General features: G+C 44.6%; 1 protein-coding gene across 1 annotated transcript in view; it reads right to left on the bottom strand.

The window, feature by feature from the left end:
- ERBB2 (erb-b2 receptor tyrosine kinase 2) overlaps positions 1-17,466 on the bottom strand; it is a 408,618-nt gene that overhangs the window by 91,257 nt on the left and 299,895 nt on the right. Inside the window, exons 9-13 of the mRNA XM_078645660.1 lie at positions 6,727-6,853; positions 4,652-4,731; positions 4,041-4,131; positions 2,534-2,733; positions 148-280 (exon numbers count right to left, since the gene is read on the bottom strand). Coding sequence (XP_078501786.1) covers positions 148-280; positions 2,534-2,733; positions 4,041-4,131; positions 4,652-4,731; positions 6,727-6,853 — 631 coding nt within the window. The remainder of the gene's footprint in view (positions 1-147; positions 281-2,533; positions 2,734-4,040; positions 4,132-4,651; positions 4,732-6,726; positions 6,854-17,466) is intronic.

Genomic DNA, 17,466 nt, shown 5'->3' with positions numbered 1-17,466 from the left:
TCTTTGTTTGGTGATATATATTTACTCTTTGCACCAACAGTTACTTTCCTATATCTTTTTTCAGCTATTCTTAAATCGGCCATGTGCTCTGTTTGTGGGATAAAGAAATAGTTTTTTTGCCATCAACCCATTTCAGGAGCCACCTACCCATCCAGGATGTTACAGGATTCCACGCACTCCTGCCCCCGCAGGAACCGGTTGCAGAGGACACACTCGGTGGGGCCTGGTCCCCAGCACTGTCCATTGGCACACAGGGAGAAGCAGGCCAGCCCAGCAAGTTCTAAGAAAAAATGGAGTAGACAAGGGAAGTTAGTGCAGGTGAAGAGAATATGGAGCAGGACGGGTGGATGCGGAACAAACAAGCCGAAACAGTTTGTAACAGCTCTGGAGTCAGCTTACACTGACTTCCAGGCTGGAAGATTTAGCTGAGAAGGTGGCAGATGATTCAGACTCCAGGATGTCAGTGCCAGAGATGACACAAGCCCAATCCTTGCACTACAGAGGACATACAACTGGGAACAGAGGGGCCCAAGATGTTGATGCTTGGGAAGAAATAAATGCGAAGGGGAAGGATACAGAGGATAAAAGGTTTTGATGATGAATAAGAGATTTGAACAATGCTAGTGCTTGAACATGGTTAAGGGAAGACTAAATGGCTGAAACATGGACCATGTGTACAAGGTGATCATTCAAGAGAAGAGGTATGTTTAAGAGTGGAACAGCAGAATCAACAATGCATGCACATGAGGTATAGTTGCCATCCTGGAATTGAGACAGTAAAGGATAACATGGGGCCCAGGCTGGTTATGATGTAGATGGAATTTGGCTCAGACAGAGAAGCATTAGCTAAGGGCCTGAGCAAGGAAGGGTTGAAACCATGACCCAAAATGCCATTGATGGCATTCTGTCAGGGCATAGAGAGGGAGGCCGGAATCTAAAATGTACCCCATATAGCGTCTGTCCACTGCACAGCCTGGTAGCCCTCCAATTCTGACTACAAACAAAGGACCTGATTTAGATCTTGGCAAAGGTGATGGATATCCTATGGGATTTATATTTCGGTGGGCGGGATTAACTTCACCGTTGTGACTGAGTAACCCATCCACCAAGAACTAAATCTGGCACAAAGCTCTTAAGTTCCCGACAGAACTCCTAGAGTTCTCACTGTGTGCCCTTTTTAGGTCTTGCAAACAGCTTTACCTTTCTGTTGTCGAAGACCTATGGTGGACAACACAAATCCTTGCAGCGGGCTTTTGGTCAACCCACTGCTTACAATTGGTTCGCTTTCTTAACAATCTGCTAGAATCTTAGTCAATAGATTTCCTTCCACTCATTAGGGTTGTCACTCACATGGAGCATAGCTTGTTTAGTAACCTTTTAGTTGGATGACTTGTATCCTTCCATGGCTTCACACCAGGGAACTATGATTTTCTCTTGTTTTAATTACTCCATGAGAGTGCATGTGTTTTTTTGCTCTCTTTTCCATGTGCAGCCCTTTTCCATGCTGAGCACCCCATCTCTCCACATTGCTCAGCCACAAGTTTGTCAATTGCTGCCCCCACCATTTCCCGTCCTGCTTACTTAAACAATCCCCCACAAAGCACCTCAGTTGCTCCAACTCCCTGCTGCTCGTCAACGTTTACTTTACCCACCGCCTTCTCCAACCTTGCCCATCCTCCTGTGTCGTATTCTTTCCTTTGTTTTTTCAATTAATTTTTCTTTTTGGGAGAGCCAAGCAGCTAGAATTTGCTGCATGGCTTCTACTAACTTATAAAGTGTGCCTTTTTATCACTTATATATTTTTTCTATTTCTCCACTCCAAGACAGCTGTCCACCATTTTAAAATGCTAAATTAAAATAAAAAGAAAATGGCAATTGCTTCATAATGAGTGTATGTATGGCGATGTATAGGCACATCTGCTTCCTCACATGGTTACTGCCATAGCATCATCAGGCATATATGTGTATGCGTCACAATGCATCATCATATTTTTTTCTTTTCTCTGATGTAAAATCCAATGTTAAAGCTAAAAGGTTTGATAATGCCACTGTGGCAGGTCCTATTTGCCTTGCCTATACTTGCGACTAATGTCATCTAACTTGTTACTACATTGCATAACCCATTGGTTCTAACTCCTGAAGATGGGGATCCAAAACTCAATTCAATACCCTTATAGAGCCCTAATGTGTTGCCTTGCTGCTTCACCGATAGATGCAGGCCAAAAGTACATTACGCTGAAAGCAGAACTGACGTCCTGATAACTCAATGCTCAACAGCCCCCTTCTGCTGCGTGCCAGTTTGGACCTAAAGATGGCGGACTAGAAGACACTAACATGAAAGAAGAGTTGAGGTCCAGATGTATTAGACTCTCGCTATCTTTGTTTGGATAGGGACATAATTCCCACCAATCTCTGCATTCTCCTACAGAACTTTGCGGACCCTTCGTCAAAGAGAAAACCCCATCCAATGCAATAAGTCCACCCACAGTCCTGCCCAGGTCTCTATGGAGTCCCCACAATGAAGTGCTCTTACTGCACTCTTCCACAGCCATGTTGTTGGATTGCAGTAGCCCTTGGTGCTGGTTTCTGAGGATGGAGGCCCAGGGGATGGTGTCCATGAAGCAGAGCTGGGGGTTCTGGTGGATCAGCACCAGGCCGCTGCTGATCTCCGTCAGGGAGCGCAGCCCCAGTGAGGTGATGGAGAGACCGTGGACTGTCAATGAATAGGCTCCCCTAAAACAAACAATAAAGATGGGATTAGAACCCAGGAGTAGCTTGCCTGAAAGAACAACCAATGTGTGTTGAGTGAAATACTTCCAGAAAGCTGGGGCCACATCGAGAGACTCACACTTAACTCTGACATGACACTCACTCTAAAGCTTTTCGAGACTTGCACAACCACCCAGACTGTTTGAAATGGCTATTGAAACAACTCTAAATAACTGTAAAATATAAACATCTTGAGACCATGATTCAGTTTTATATGGCTTCTACTCAATATTCCAACAACCCAGATGTATTTTGGGAGCAGGCAACTGTGCACATCCAAGTAATGCCATTTCTCTTCTGTGGTCTACCAGATTTAGAATCAATTTCCCAGAGGTGGTATATTTATCAAAACCACCGGTTTTGGGCCTGAAAAGCCTTGGGAATAGCCAGGTGCATGTCAGGCACACCTGCCATTATACAGAGGAACCTGTAGAATGTCATACATGGTTGCATTTGCATCAGGGTGGACAGAATATACATCAGCCTTGAAAAAAGAGGAAGCAGAGGAAAATAAGAACTTAGCTACAGGCAGTGGGCACTCTAGGGGTGTGGAGAGAGATGTTCTTCTCAGGGGAAGACTCTCTTAATGAAGCTACTACCAGCAGGAAGGGCATGCTGGGGTTGGGGCTGGATCTTTGCAACCTACCTGCCTCTCTCTTGACACCTCCATCAGCTCCAAGTATTCAACCCAAAGGATTGCATGAAATACAAGTGCACTCTTTTCCTAAGGAAGCTTTGTGCCAAGAGGTTACTTAACAGACAGACAAGCCTATGTGACGTTCAGGTTATACGATTGATTTCTGAAACAATGGCGGGAGGTGCAGAACACAGGTAGGGAGGAAATGTATTGAGCACCCGGGATTATGGCCGACAGGGAGCAGCCTGACCATCAACTGCCTCTCCGCTTTCAAAAGCAACATTCCAATATCAACATTCCACTACAGCATGGGAAGAGCCAACACATCTTACCCACAACATTATTCCACTGCAGCATAGACAGAATCATTCAAACATACCCTTTACAACACACAATATATCAACCTCACCTAGAGTTATTTAGAGCATTTTGATAAATTTAGAGCACAAAGGTAAAAAAAACACTGCAGTTATTAAGAATAGCACTCACACACATAGAGTAGGACTGGCTGAACCTCTGCAGGGATCATCCAAGCAGGAGAATGTTTGTAAGTCACCCGCTACTTATGCGTCACCCAGCTCGTGGGTCCCTGTGTAGCAACTCACTTCCAGCCACGGGTTCTCCAAACACTCACCTGTGTAGGGTTCTCCCACGGATCACTTTCAGGTTCTCAAACACACTGAGGTTGGACAAAGTCTCCGGCCAAGACTCAATGTATAAATAGCCTGAAACACAGCGGAGGAACAGGTTACTCTCTGCTACACATTCCACACTGGGGCCAACCTACTCTCTACTAGACATATATTTTGCAATATGATGTGTTCTTTTAGCATCTTGTTAAAACTGGACTTTGTGCCAGCCCGCAAGGCTCGTAAGGGACATAGGAGGAAGTTAACCCAGGAGGAGTAGGGGGCTGCTCCTAGGTAGGGTAAACAAGTCATTTCCGGAACAGGAAGAAGATACCTCTAGAAACTGTGGGGAAGGCTCTTAAAGAGGGTATATGGGAAAGCTGACACTCCTGTAACCTCCAGTAGGAAAGAAGCAAAAACAGCACCCAGGGAAGGATAGGGAAGAGAGACATGAGAGGTCTTGCTTTTGGGAGGGTGAGGGGGTAAGATGTGAGCAATTTCTCTACTTAGCCAATTAGTGGGTGAGACTTATCTCTGGAGGAAACGCTGAACAAAGGCAGCCCAAAAAGAGATCCTGCTGTCCATATGTCTTAAAGGAAGGTGGCATTTCTCATACCTGTGATCTCCTGAAGATCCCTGAAAACATTCAACTGCTCCGGGTCCAGGGCTCCACTGTGGTTTTTGGAGTCAGTAGTGCTAGAGAAATATAGAATAAAAAAAGAGTCAGGAAGAAAAACATTAGCTTCATCTCCCCCACCCCAGCTCTGTCTAAGAACCCACCTCATCGGCACATATAAAGCCAAGCCTGTGCCTCCCTGAATGAAGGCTGATGCCCTAACTACACTAGCACAAGCAAGCTCTGGCACAGGAAGTCCATTGATGACATTCTCTCCCAGGTGGATTGGCCCATCTAATCAATTGTCTCCTTTGGGCTGGATTGATTCAATATAAGAACGCAGTACCGGGCACAGGAGAAAGAGATACCAATATCCCTCTTCTGAGGGCTTATACCGTCAGGGACCAGAACAACTTTAAGTGTCTTCACTAAAAAGAAAGAAGGCCCTCAATCGCCAAGATATCATGCTTCCCCATTGGCCCCTCCTCACCGTGGTGACATCAGGTTGCACTCGGTGGGCTCTCTCTGTGGTTCTTTTGAGGTATGTGCCATCCTAAATGGTGGGATCCTATGGTACCTAGCACAAGCATTTGAAATGCAATAGATCTTGCATTTGCGAGAGTTTAAGCTATTGGCCTTGTAAATGACAATGCCTTTTATTTATCTGTTTTGATAAATAACACATTACAATACAATAGCTGAAACTCTTGTAAATGCGAGACCTATTTTATTTCAAAGAGGCGGCCATCATTGTCCCGGGGTGCTTGGAAAGTGACAGCACGTATGGCACTCTGTATGTCGCAGGAAAGCATGTGGTGCCTGCAGTAGGAGAAACTCATTAAATAAAACAGTGCTTACAGACTAAATAAGACATACCCTGTAACAACAGAAGTAAAAGGGCCAGTCCTCACGGGAGCTTACAAATAAAGACAAGTCGGTACATGGGGAGGACTAACAAGCCTCTTAACTAATCAGAAGCCACCATTTACAAAGGACAGTGACATAAGCCAATGAAAAATATGGGAGGGTTTGGGCGGATCTTCAAGTCCATACTCAAATACAGCATGCTTTGCAGAGCCCAAGCTCGACCTAAAAAGGAGTACACATGTGTAGGGTGGGGGCGTGCTACATTATACAGTTCCCTGATTATACCTATGTTAATCAGGTGATATCGAGGGACAAATACATCTCTCTCAACCCTCTCCTGCTATCTCAAATGAGGAAGGCATACACACCTCCATTTGTTTCAAAAGAGTTCCAGGGGAAGACCACCATGTCGACCTGAAGTCACATGGTGGAGGAAGGGCCCAATGAAGAAGCAAGTCACCTCGATGAGTAATTGCCTTCATCCTTTTAAGGTCTGTTCCTTCAGGGTATAGGGCCTCAAAAGAGGGATCTCTTTCTCCAAGACAGGTACTGCATTGGTACAGATAATTAAGTGAGGAAATATTACAAATAATGTCTTACCTTCGCCTCCCACCAGTTTTTGTGTATTAATTGCTGTGCAGATTCAGCTCAATGCCTATGCTTGTTGCACCGATGAACCTTTCCTCCTCGTCACCTGCCTCCTCAGTGTTGAACTGGAGTTCCTGCTACCTGCCTCACCAGCCCTCCACCACTTGTCCTCCTTGTACAGGATCAGCACACCTGATCAACTGCCTCCCCTATGCCGGTCTGGTCCCCTTTCATCCATGCTTAATTTGTAAGCAAATTTAGTGCCTGGGCTCTCGCCAAGATACCGCTGCAGCGTGCACCACACATTGCCCTGGCAGCGCTGTCATTGATAGTAACAACACAACTACCAACCATCACACTCCTACAAGTGTGACAATTCGGACTATTCCAGGCCCCAAAAGCTATAAGAATGGCTTGGGCAGCAGGTAATAGTAATTTTTTATGTATATTGAATTAATAATTGACTGCTGTTGTGGTCATCTTGAAATTGGCCAGACAGTTCTACCTTGTGGCAGACTGTCACAAGCACCAGTGTTGACATTTAAGTGTCGGTGACAAGCAACGGAAACCACCAGCTCACATTAAGCACTGCTTTCATCCAAGTCACATTCTATACTTACCCAAGGAAGCTATCTTGCATGAAGGCCAGACTCCCAAAGATCTTTGTGCAGCCACTAAAATGTTTGATGTTGTCAGAATTCACAGATGAGACCCCCTTCAGAAAGTCCATTCCAAGCCCGTAACAGACTGTAAACATAATGGGGGGGAAGCTTAGATTGGTGTACAACGGTATGAAGAAGTAACTCACCTGTAATACTTGATCTGCAACTGGGCATACTTTGTAGATTATCTTGCTGTGCATAGTCCTGCGCTAAGTGGTTTTATTGTTTTTTCAAAGTCTGAAAACATCATCAGCAGAGAAGTTTTAAGGCATAGGCAAATTGGGCAATTGCCCAGGGCCCCTACTTTCCAAGGGCCCCCCTCGGAAAGTTAGCTTTCTTTATATTTGACTTTTGTCTCTGTACCCAGTGTCATCTAAGGATTTGGGGGGTCCAGGCCAACAACTATATGAATTGTTTTTTTATGATCCTGTTAAAATGTAACAAATACTTAAGTATTGTTTGACATCATGCAGTTTTATATTAGCAGGAAATTGAAAGGAAAATGCTACTTACCAGTATGCATCTGTTCTTGGCATGTAGGGCTGCTGACATTCATATCTTATCATAGATCGCCGCCTAGTGTTGGGTCCGGATGATTGCACGTTGTTGTCTTGGAAGAGTCTTCGAAGTATCACGAGATAGGTGACTGCTCCCCTGGACTACAGTGCGCATGGGCATCCTCTCCATCCTCAGATTGTTTTTCGCCATTGTGGCAAAGATGGAGTATAGTAAAGTAAGTGATGGCCATGCAAATGTATTGTAAAGAAGAGAATCCTGCAGCTGTGACAGGCCCCGGGGAGGAGGGTGGGCGATATGAATGTCAGCAGCCCTACAGGCCAAGAACAGATGCATACTGGTAAGTACCATTTTCCGTTCGAGGCATGTGGGCTGCTGAATTCATATCAGCAGCAGTTTGAAAAAGAGTTTTTACGACAGCCTGTCCTAGAGCAGCTTGCTGCTTTGTTTGCACATCTACACAGTAGTGTTTAGTGAAAGTGTGTATGGTAGACCATGTAGCTGCTCTACATATGTCTTCTAGGGGGATATTTCCTAGGAAAGCCATGGATGCCTCCATTTTACACCTAGAGTGGGCTTTTGGGGGAACTGTTAAAGTGTGCTTAGCTTTTTGATAGCATATCTGAATGCATTTAACTATCCATCTGGCTATTCCTGATTTTGAAATGGGATTACCTTTATGGTGTGGAGAAAAAGCAACAAACAGTTGCTTTGTTTTCCTGAATGATTTAGTCCTGTCAACATAACATAACAGAGCTCTTCTTACATCTAGTGTGTGTAGGGCTCTTTCAGCCACTCACTGTGGGTTTTGGAAGAAAACTGGCAATTCTATTGACTGATTGATATGGAAAGTGGATATAACCTTTGGCATGAACTTAGGGTTAGTACGAAGTACTACCTTATTGCTATGTATTTGCATGAAAGGTTCTTGAATGGTTAGTGCCTGTAGCTCACTCACTCGCCTGAGGGAGGTAATGGCAACCAAGAATGCCACCTTCCATGTTAAGAATTGTAACTCACATGAATGGAGTGGTTCGAAGGGAGTTCCCATAAGTCTGGTAAGTACTATGTTTAAGTTCCAGACTGGTGAAGGTGGGTGCTTTGGAGGGATTATCCTTTTAAGTCCTTCCATAAATGCTTAGATGGGTGATACTCTGAACAGGGACATGTGTTGTCTGTTTCGGAGACATGCTGCTATAGCAGCAAGATGTAGCCTTATGGAAGAGTATGCTAGATTGCATCTTTGAAGATGTAACAGGTAACAGATAATGTTTTGTATGGAAGCATCCAATGGATTGATTTGGTTATTATTGCAATAAACTACAAATCTTTTCCATTTAGCTGCACAGCATGCTCTAGTAGTTGGGCGCCTTGCTTCCTTGATAATGTTCATGCAATCTGGAGGCAAGTTAAGGTATCCAAACTCTAAGACTTCAGGAGCCAGATCGCTAGGTTCATCTGATTGGGATCTGGGTGCCTGATTTCTCCATGGTTCTGAGTTAAAAGATGTGGTGAGGCGCAGTCTTTGATGGGTAACTACTGAAAGTTCCAGGAGCGTTGTGTACCATGGCTGTCTTGCCCATGTGGGAGCAACCAGGATCATTGTGAGTGACTGTTGGCATAGTTTGCGAGCCACCAGTGGAATTAGTGGGGCTGGTGGAAAAGCGTACGAAAATTTGCCTGAACAGTTCATCCATATCACATTGCCTTGTGACAACGGGTGTGGGAACCTACCGGTAAAGTACTGGCATTTTGAAGTTTCTTTTGTGGCAAACAGATCTATCTCTGGATGCCCCCATTTTTGGAAGAATGGTTGGAGAACTTGAGGGTGAATCTCCCATTCGTGTAGTTGTTGGCTGTGTCTGCTTAATAGATCTGCTATTTTATTGTCTTTCCCTGGCAGGTGTTCTGCGAGGAGAAAAATGTTTTTGGGAATTGCCCACCTCCATATGCTCTGTGCTAGGTGAGACAGCTGTGGACAGTGTGTCCCTCCTTGTTTCTGGATGTAGTACATGGCTGTCATGTTGTCCGTCCGGATCAACACAGCCTTGTTGTACAAGTATTTCTGGAATGCTTTCAGTGCCAGAAATACTGCTAGCAACTCTAAGTGGTTGATATGCAGTGTCTTCTGTTTGATTGTCCAGAGCCCTTGGACTGTGTATTGAAGTAGGTGGGCTCCCCAACCTGTCAGTGATGCATCCGCTGTTAATACTACTTGTGGAACCGGCTCTTGGTACAGTCGCCCCTTGGAAAGGTTTTGTGGGTTCCACCACTGCAGAGAGTTGTAAGCGCGACTGTCTACCAACACTACGTCTTTTAGTTGTCCTTGAGCTTGGTTCCACTGCCGTGCTAGGCATTCTTGCAATGGACGCATTTGAAGTCGGGTATGAGGGACAATGAATATGCAGGAGGCCATCATGCCTATGAGCTGCATGAACACTCGAGCTGGCAGAGAGTGCTGTGGCTGAAACTTTTGAATGAGAGTCTGCATGTTGGCTATCCTGACTGGATTTGGATATGCCTTTGCCACTGAGGTATCTATTGTAGCTCCCAGATATTGCCGTATGTGGGAGGGCTGTAGATGTGATTTTGGGTAATTATGGAAAAACCCAGACTGTGCAGCAGCTGGATTGTTTGAGACGTATGGATTACACACTGCTCGATCGAGTTGGCCTTTATGAGCCAATCGTCTAGGTATGGAAACACGTGGATGTGTTGTCTTCTGAGGTGTGCTGCTACTACTGCTAGACATTTTGTGAAAACTCTTGGGGCTGTAGTTACCCCGAAGGGGAGAACTTTGAATTGATAATGTTGACCTTCTATTGTGAACCTGACATATTTCCTGTGAGCTGGATGTATAGGTATGTGAAAATATCCATCTTTGAGGTCTAATGTAGCAAGGAAGTCGCCTTGCTGGAGTAACGGGAGTACCTGTTGTAGAGTAATCATATGGAAATGCTCTGAGAGTATGTATTGGGTCTGAGGTCGAGTATGGGTCTGAGGGATCCATCTTTTTTGGGAATTAGGAAGTATAGAGAGTATACTCCTGTTCCTCGGTGTTGAAAAGGGACTGGCTCTATGGCTCCCTTTTGTAGCATGGACGTGACCTCTTGTTGTAACAGCATGATGTGTTCATTGGACATAGGACGGTGTTTGGGTGGTATGTTGGGTGGAGTAGAAGTGAGTTCCAGGCAGTAACCATACTAGATATTTTGTCTCACCCACCTGTCTGTGGTAATGACATTCCAGACTGGTAGGAATTGTTGTATTCTGCCTCCGACCGGTGTTGAGTGGTCTGGAGGGAGTGTGATCAAGTCACTGTTTGGTGGCGGTGGAGGCTCTGGTGTTATTGCCGCCACGTCCCCTGCCTTTGTTATTGTTGCCTCTATAACCCCCTCTGTTTGAGCCTTTATTAAAGGAGCTCTGGGTGTTACTTTTGAATGTTGAGGAAGTTTGTGATGTGTTGCCTCTCCCTGAGCCTCTGAAGGAGGAGCGACAAAAGGAACTTCTTGGTTGTTGAAACTGAAGTGCGCCCATAGACTTAGCAGTTTCAGTATCTTTTTTCATTTTGTCCAAGATGGTATCTACCGCAGGGCCAAACAGGAAATATTGGTTAACTGGTTGGTTGAGGATGGTGGATTGCACCTCGTTCTTAAAACCAGAGATGCGTAGCCACGCATGCCTGCGTAGTAATTCACTAGTATTAATGTACCTGGCTGATGTATCAGCTGCGTCAAGCGCACATTTAATGAAAGCATTAGTTATAAATTTGCCTTCCTGAATGAGGTCGTTTGCTTTAGCTTTAAAAGGTTCTGGCAGGTGTTGCAGTAAACCTTCAAGTTATTCGTAATGTGCTCTATCGTAGCTTGCTAATAGAGCCTGTGTGTTTGCAATCCTCGAGGAATTTGCAGCCTGTCAGGCTACTCTTTTGCCTGAGGCTTCTAATATCTTAGACTTTGTCAGGAGGGGGAGCATCTCCTGTTTGTGAATTAGCTCTTTTTCGAGCGTTTGCTACAACTAGTGAGTCTAAAGGCAACTGGGACTTAATATAAGTTGGGTCTGTAGGGGCTGATTTATACTTCTTCTCAATTCTGGGATTGAGTACACGCGCTCTAGCTGGGTCTTTGAATATGTCTGGCGCGTGTTTTAGTACCCCTTTTAACATAGGAAGTGTCCTTACACTTTTGTCAGAAGTAGGAAAAGTGTTGAATAGAAAATCTTCTTCTATAGGGTCAGTGTGCATGTCTACACCATGGTATTTTGCTGCCCTATCTAGTAATTGGTTAAAAACAATGGTGTCGTCAGTAGGCGACGGCTTTGTAGGGTATGGGGAGGTGTCAGGGATGGGTTGTGGTTCATATGGATCATTCTGGTCATCCCATGTGTCATCCTGTGCATCATGATCCTCTGGTTCTCCAAAATTATCCTGAGGATCTTCCCCTATGTTGTCTCCCTCACCATAGTCTGAATGTGTAGGAGAGTAAGGCACAAAGGGCATGTTAGGAAAGAAAGGAGGAGGAGTAAAAGGCCTTGAGGGAGATCTTCCGAAGTCTTTTCTCTTTGGAGGAACAGGGGAAGGAATGTCCGTGTCCAATGGTCTCTTTTTCCGGCGGTAAACTGTAACGTGTTCGGTTTCAGGGTCTATATACAGTTTAGGTTGTTCCTCACTCACTGGATCAGGATGGAAGAGTTCTTCCTCAACTGTCCGTGGCTTTGGCGCCGATGTTTTTGGCTTAGTCACTTGTTTGTGAGTCTTTGGCTCGAGGGCCTTTGGCTGTAAAGCTGTTTTCAGCTCGACTGCAGCTGGTTTCGGGTCGGCGACCTTATTCGGTTCGACGACTCTGTTTCCGTCCACGTCTTTTGTTGGTTTTACTGTCTTTTTTGGTTCGGCGACCTTCTTTGGTTCGACGACCTTTTTCGGTTCTATACGTTTGGGTGTTTGGGCGTGTTGTTTGTGCTCAACAAACTTTTTCGGCTCGATGTTTTAGGTCGAGTCGACGGCTTTTTTCGGTTCAACTGGCTTTTTAGTGTGATCTTGTTTTTGGGGATCGACACTCTTTTTGGCTCTACGGCCTTCTTCGGGTCTAGTGTTCTTTTTGGATCGACGATCCTCTTTGGTTTGAGGCTCTTCTTTGGCTCGACAGCTTTCGGCTCGACAACCTTTTTCGGTTCGACGACTTTTTTTGGTTCGACAACCTTTTTCAGTTCGACAACCTTTTTTGGTTCGACAACCTTCTTCGGTTCGACGACCTTTTTGGGAAGAGTGTTGCTTGTTCCTGGGCTATCGGAAGGCCTGGGTTTGGGCTTCGGAGCCGAGCTGGAAGGTGGGGTCTTTGAAGGAGTTTGTCGATCTCGGCTAAGGCCTTTAGGCGATGCTTCGACCGGAGCCTTGTCTTTCGATATAAGCGGGGTTGGGGGCTGTGTACTCACTTTTTGCCCCGGTGTGATCTGGTCATCGGAGTCCGACTGGTCCTCAACGGTGACGATTTCTAGATCCGAGTCCGCCACTTCTGGGAGGTCATGTTCATCATCGAAGATGTTCTCCGGTTCCGGTGCCTGCCGCTGCATCTCTTGCCTAGCGGCCCGTCGATTCCGGATAGTCTTCTTCGAGCGGAATTGAGCACTCGCCGGACAATTTTCTTCGTTGTGCTCTGGGGATAAGCACTTGTTGCATACTGTATGTTTGTCAGTATGTGGGAATTTGGAGTGGCTTTGTGGGCACCTTTTAAACGAGCTCCTTTCCATCGACAGCAGGCCCACGTGGCGTCGAAAAGGCCCAACGGCCCGCGTCGACGACCGGATCGAGATGGACAGTTTGATCGAATCAAGGAGTACCGAACGAGAACAATACCGTCGAGGTAGAAGGCCTTTTGGCCTTAGGAAGTTGTTTAGTTTTGGTTCCGAAGTTGGAGTAGAGGAATAACATCTGAACCCAATGGCGGAAAAAATCAATCTGAGGATGGAGAGAATGCCCATGCGCACTGTAGTCCAGGGGAGGAGTCACCTATCTCGTGATACTTCGAAGACTCTTCCAAGACAAAAATGTGCAATCATCCGGACCCAACACTAGGGGGCGATCTATGCTAAGATATGAATTCAGCAACCCACATGCCTCGATCATACAATTCTAATTTGTTCTCTACACGGGCCCCAAAAATAAGTCTTACCTGGTGCCCCCAAAATCCTTAGGATTACACTGATCCTCAGGGTGTCAGCAGAGAGTGAAACTGCTTAAAACCCAACTAAGATGAAGCCGCAGGGCCCCTCCAGTCGCTGCGCTTGGAATGCACCTAAGCACTGCTGCGCTGTAATGCAGCAAGCAGCTTAAGTGATCCTTTATCATTGTTTCAAGAGGAAGGTTAAAGGATGCACAAGAAACAATGTCAATATTACAGTGAATCGAGAGGGCTCTTATATGAACTTGAATGGGATGAGTTTAGCATTAAAGCATGGAAATTGTGAGAAAACATTTTTTAAATTAAAATAAGAGGGGGAGCAAGTGAGTTGCCTGTTTCCGTGGTGACTACTGAACTTAATAAGTAAGCGCCGTGACAAGACAGATGAGGTTGCAACGGTTTATCCACTCGACTTGGGCTTCCCTATGTGCTGTGTCTATTATGAGTTACAACTGGGAGAGCATAAGACTGTTCTAGTTCAGTGGAATAATGGGATATGCCCAGGTGCCAGGTGATGTGATCCTACCCAGGCACAATGTGTACTAGATTTCAGATCTCTTTGCCTCATCCTCTCTTTCTAACTCTCGCTTACACTATTCTATCAACTTGATCTCCTCCCAAACCAATAACTTCCTTTTAATCACACTGACACAATCTCTACACTGTTTAGATAACAGTCAGTGAATTCACAAAGCTTCCTTTGTGTACATTGTATAACCCGCAAAATAATAATAATAATATACTTAAAAATCAGTTCATGTACTAGTGCCTTGATAAAGTGTATGTAGGTGCCATGTTGCCATCTCTTTTCTGTTTTGAGAGGTGCTCAGTGAATTGTTCATTGGAGGGTCACTAGGCAGGATCATTGCAGCTTCAGAGGGCAGAGGCGTAAGCTGTCCTTATAATGGTGGAAGATGTTTGGCACACTTTTTGCTAGGTTGTACATGCTACTGCTCTCTTTCTATGGAATGGCTAAAGATTAAGGGTCCGATTCACAGAGGTAAACTTAGACCAAAAGTCTAAGTTTAGACCTAAAGTCTAACTTTACTATTAGCAAAGTTAGACTTTTGGTCTACGTTTAGACCAAAAGTCTGACTTACTGCAAAAATCTAACTTTACTATTAATATAGTTAGACTTCTGATCTAAGTTAGACTTATGGTCTAAACTTAGACCAAAAGTCTAACTTTACTACTAGTAAAGTTACACTTTAGATCTAAACTTAGACTTCAGGTCTAAATTTTGACTTTTGGTTTAAGTTTACCCTTGTAAATCAGGGCCATAGAGCCTAGTGTGTTGTACCTTTTCTTCCCAGCAGCTGCAGATACTGCAAACAAATCAACCAGGTTCTGCCTCATGAAACTCTGAAAGGAGTCTGAAGTTCTGTCTTTCTTCTCCTGCACACTTTATGACAAGTTGGGATTGGGAGTTGAGAATATTATCACTGCTAGGTTTTAGAATGCCTGGCACCAGAAGCAGTTTGTGGGTTTGCAAGCATTGTTTCTGAAATAATCAAAATCTCTTTAGGAGGGGCAATGTCCCAATGTTTAATTCATTTGCTGCGCTATTTGTCACTTCGTAGAAAGACACAATGTCATCCAAGTGTAAATTCCAGGAAAGTCTGAAATCCAGTAGAGGGAGAACTTCATGCACTAATGCACAAACATGCATCTCTTTCTAACTCGGTGTAGGGCGCCATTGGTTCGAGAGAAGGTGGTAGTCCTGACCTTTTCTTTCATTAGTAGATACTCAGTGTTATGAATTAAAGAACTTTTGATGTCCAAAGCAACATCAGGGATTTCCTATTCAACAACAATGTCCTCAGAAAGATCATAGGGTGCTTTAATATCAAACTGCAGACCTCTGATGTCCTTGACATTGAGAGATGCTACAGTAAGGGCTCAACGTTGACAGGGGTGGGCATTACGTCAATGGATATCCGTCAAACTCTGAGGGTTTCAGATATGCTCCCTGTTCGTTCACAGAAGGACATGATTTAGTCCACCTTCTCTGCCATAAGGAAAGCCCCCTGCAAGTGCCTTTGCCTGAAATTTTCCAAGATCTCCTTCATTATTTGGCTTGAAGAAGACTTTCTCCGTGTCTCTCAGCGTCTTGCACAACATTGCTTGCCCGATCTCACAATTCAAAGAGTTTTAAGACAGACCACCATGCTTGTCCTTGTCCATGAGAGAAAATCTTTCCACCCAGAAGGAACCTCTGCCAAAGAGAGCATGCATGGTGTCTACCGAAAAAAGGTTGAGAGAGAAGCACTTTTGCTGAAACAGGAAAATATGAGCTGCGACCTTGGAAAAATAGTTGAAGCAATCAACTAGACACGGAGTTATGATAATTGACATTGAGTTATGACAAAAATAGAATCCTTTAAAAAGGCAACACATCTTGTGGAAAAAAAACAAATTGCTAGATGTCCATGATGGGACATGACGTCTGTTAATATCCTTAATGTAGCAGTTCTTTTATGTCACAGTCTGCATACAGTACAGTTGCCAGCTTTAATTTTTCAGTTTGAAACAGGCTCACAGACTGGTGCTTTAGATTAATTAGCTGTTATTTTAAACAACGTTTGCCAGAATCAGACTGTATTCTCCTATGGGCCAATTTCTTGTTGGAGTTTGTTTTTAAATTATTTTTAAAATTCCAAATCTACATGTTTAATAATGTGTTACAGTTTCCACCAATGCATGAATTTTTTGGGGAGTTCAGAGTGTATTCCCTAATTTTGCAAACTTTTTACAAGGTCGAGCAGTTCGGAGCGCTAGTGGTGCTCCACAGCCTGTCCTTTCTTGGAGTGTGGACCAGGTGGTTTTTTTTCTCCTACAGGTTAGCAAGAGGCAGGCAGGAGAAAATGCAATGCTATGAGTTGGCTTGAGAAGAGGTCATGTTAGGAGTCAGTATAGTTTGTCCCAATCCATCATGGCTAACCTTCCATGTGTACCTGTGGGCTCTATTAAAGCCATCATGGGTCATTTTGCTAATTTCCTGTTTTCTGGCACCCTCTACCCCCCTCACACCACCCACTCACCCCGTTGCATTCCATATTATCGCTGTGATTGCTGACCAGTGTTGAGACATTCTTAGGGGTTTTATTCTTCCTGAGTTGTCATCGGATTGTCTTCTGGGATTCCTTTACTCTGGGCAATGCGTCTGTCACCTCTAGTGGTGACATACGTAAATCTTCTGTGACATCCTGAGTGTTGTCAACGTCAACACCATGGTTGGAGATATTTTCATGCCTCCAGCTGTTTCCTCCAATTTACTTTCTCAGGGAGGAGCTTTGTGTAACAATCATTAGCTGACAAAGTGGCTACCTGCCTGGTGAAGAATGTCAAGTTTACAGAATCACTACTATGTCTGGGACTCAAGAATGATGGAGAAACATCTGTACCTTGCAATACTGAGCAAAAGTTACATATAATTGTAGCATATTCAGACTATCCTTCATTCTACAGAACTTGCACCATGAGTGTATGAAGAATATTCTTTCACCAACTAGGACCAAAGAAAAAAGTTGTGCAGGGTCTACCGGACCCGTTAGGGCCATAAGAATAAGCGGCAGAAAGTTGTTGACACTAGACGGAGAGTCTGCATTACTTACTCTCCAGCACTTTGTTTTGACTCATTAATTTACAGTAAAGTAGCTGTACTATGAAACATCTTACACATTTTTAACTTATTAACTCCCATACACCTCATCGATAGGGAGGCATACACATGCTGCTTAGAAGGCTCCACTGTGTTGACCCTTGCAAACCACAGTGAGGGGGGCCCGAAGATGAAACATGCCACTTTGGTGGGTGAGGGCCTCCGTCTGTTTTAAGGAACACCTCAACTAGGTTTAAACTACCCTTTGGGCATTCTATTCCAGGCAGAGAGGCACCCCCACTGGTTTGGGATGGGTACTTTTTGTGGTAAACTGTATGGTTGGGAGGATGTACCATTGATAAGTCATTCTCCTTTGCTGTTGATTTATTGTGGGGCCAAATCATC

This window comes from Lissotriton helveticus, chromosome 5_1, assembly GCF_964261635.1.
Source record: "Lissotriton helveticus chromosome 5_1, aLisHel1.1, whole genome shotgun sequence".
In the NCBI taxonomy this organism is placed as follows: domain Eukaryota; kingdom Metazoa; phylum Chordata; class Amphibia; order Caudata; family Salamandridae; genus Lissotriton; species Lissotriton helveticus.
The sequence above is the reverse complement of the archived record's forward strand: the minus strand, read 5'-3'. Positions and strand labels throughout refer to the sequence as shown.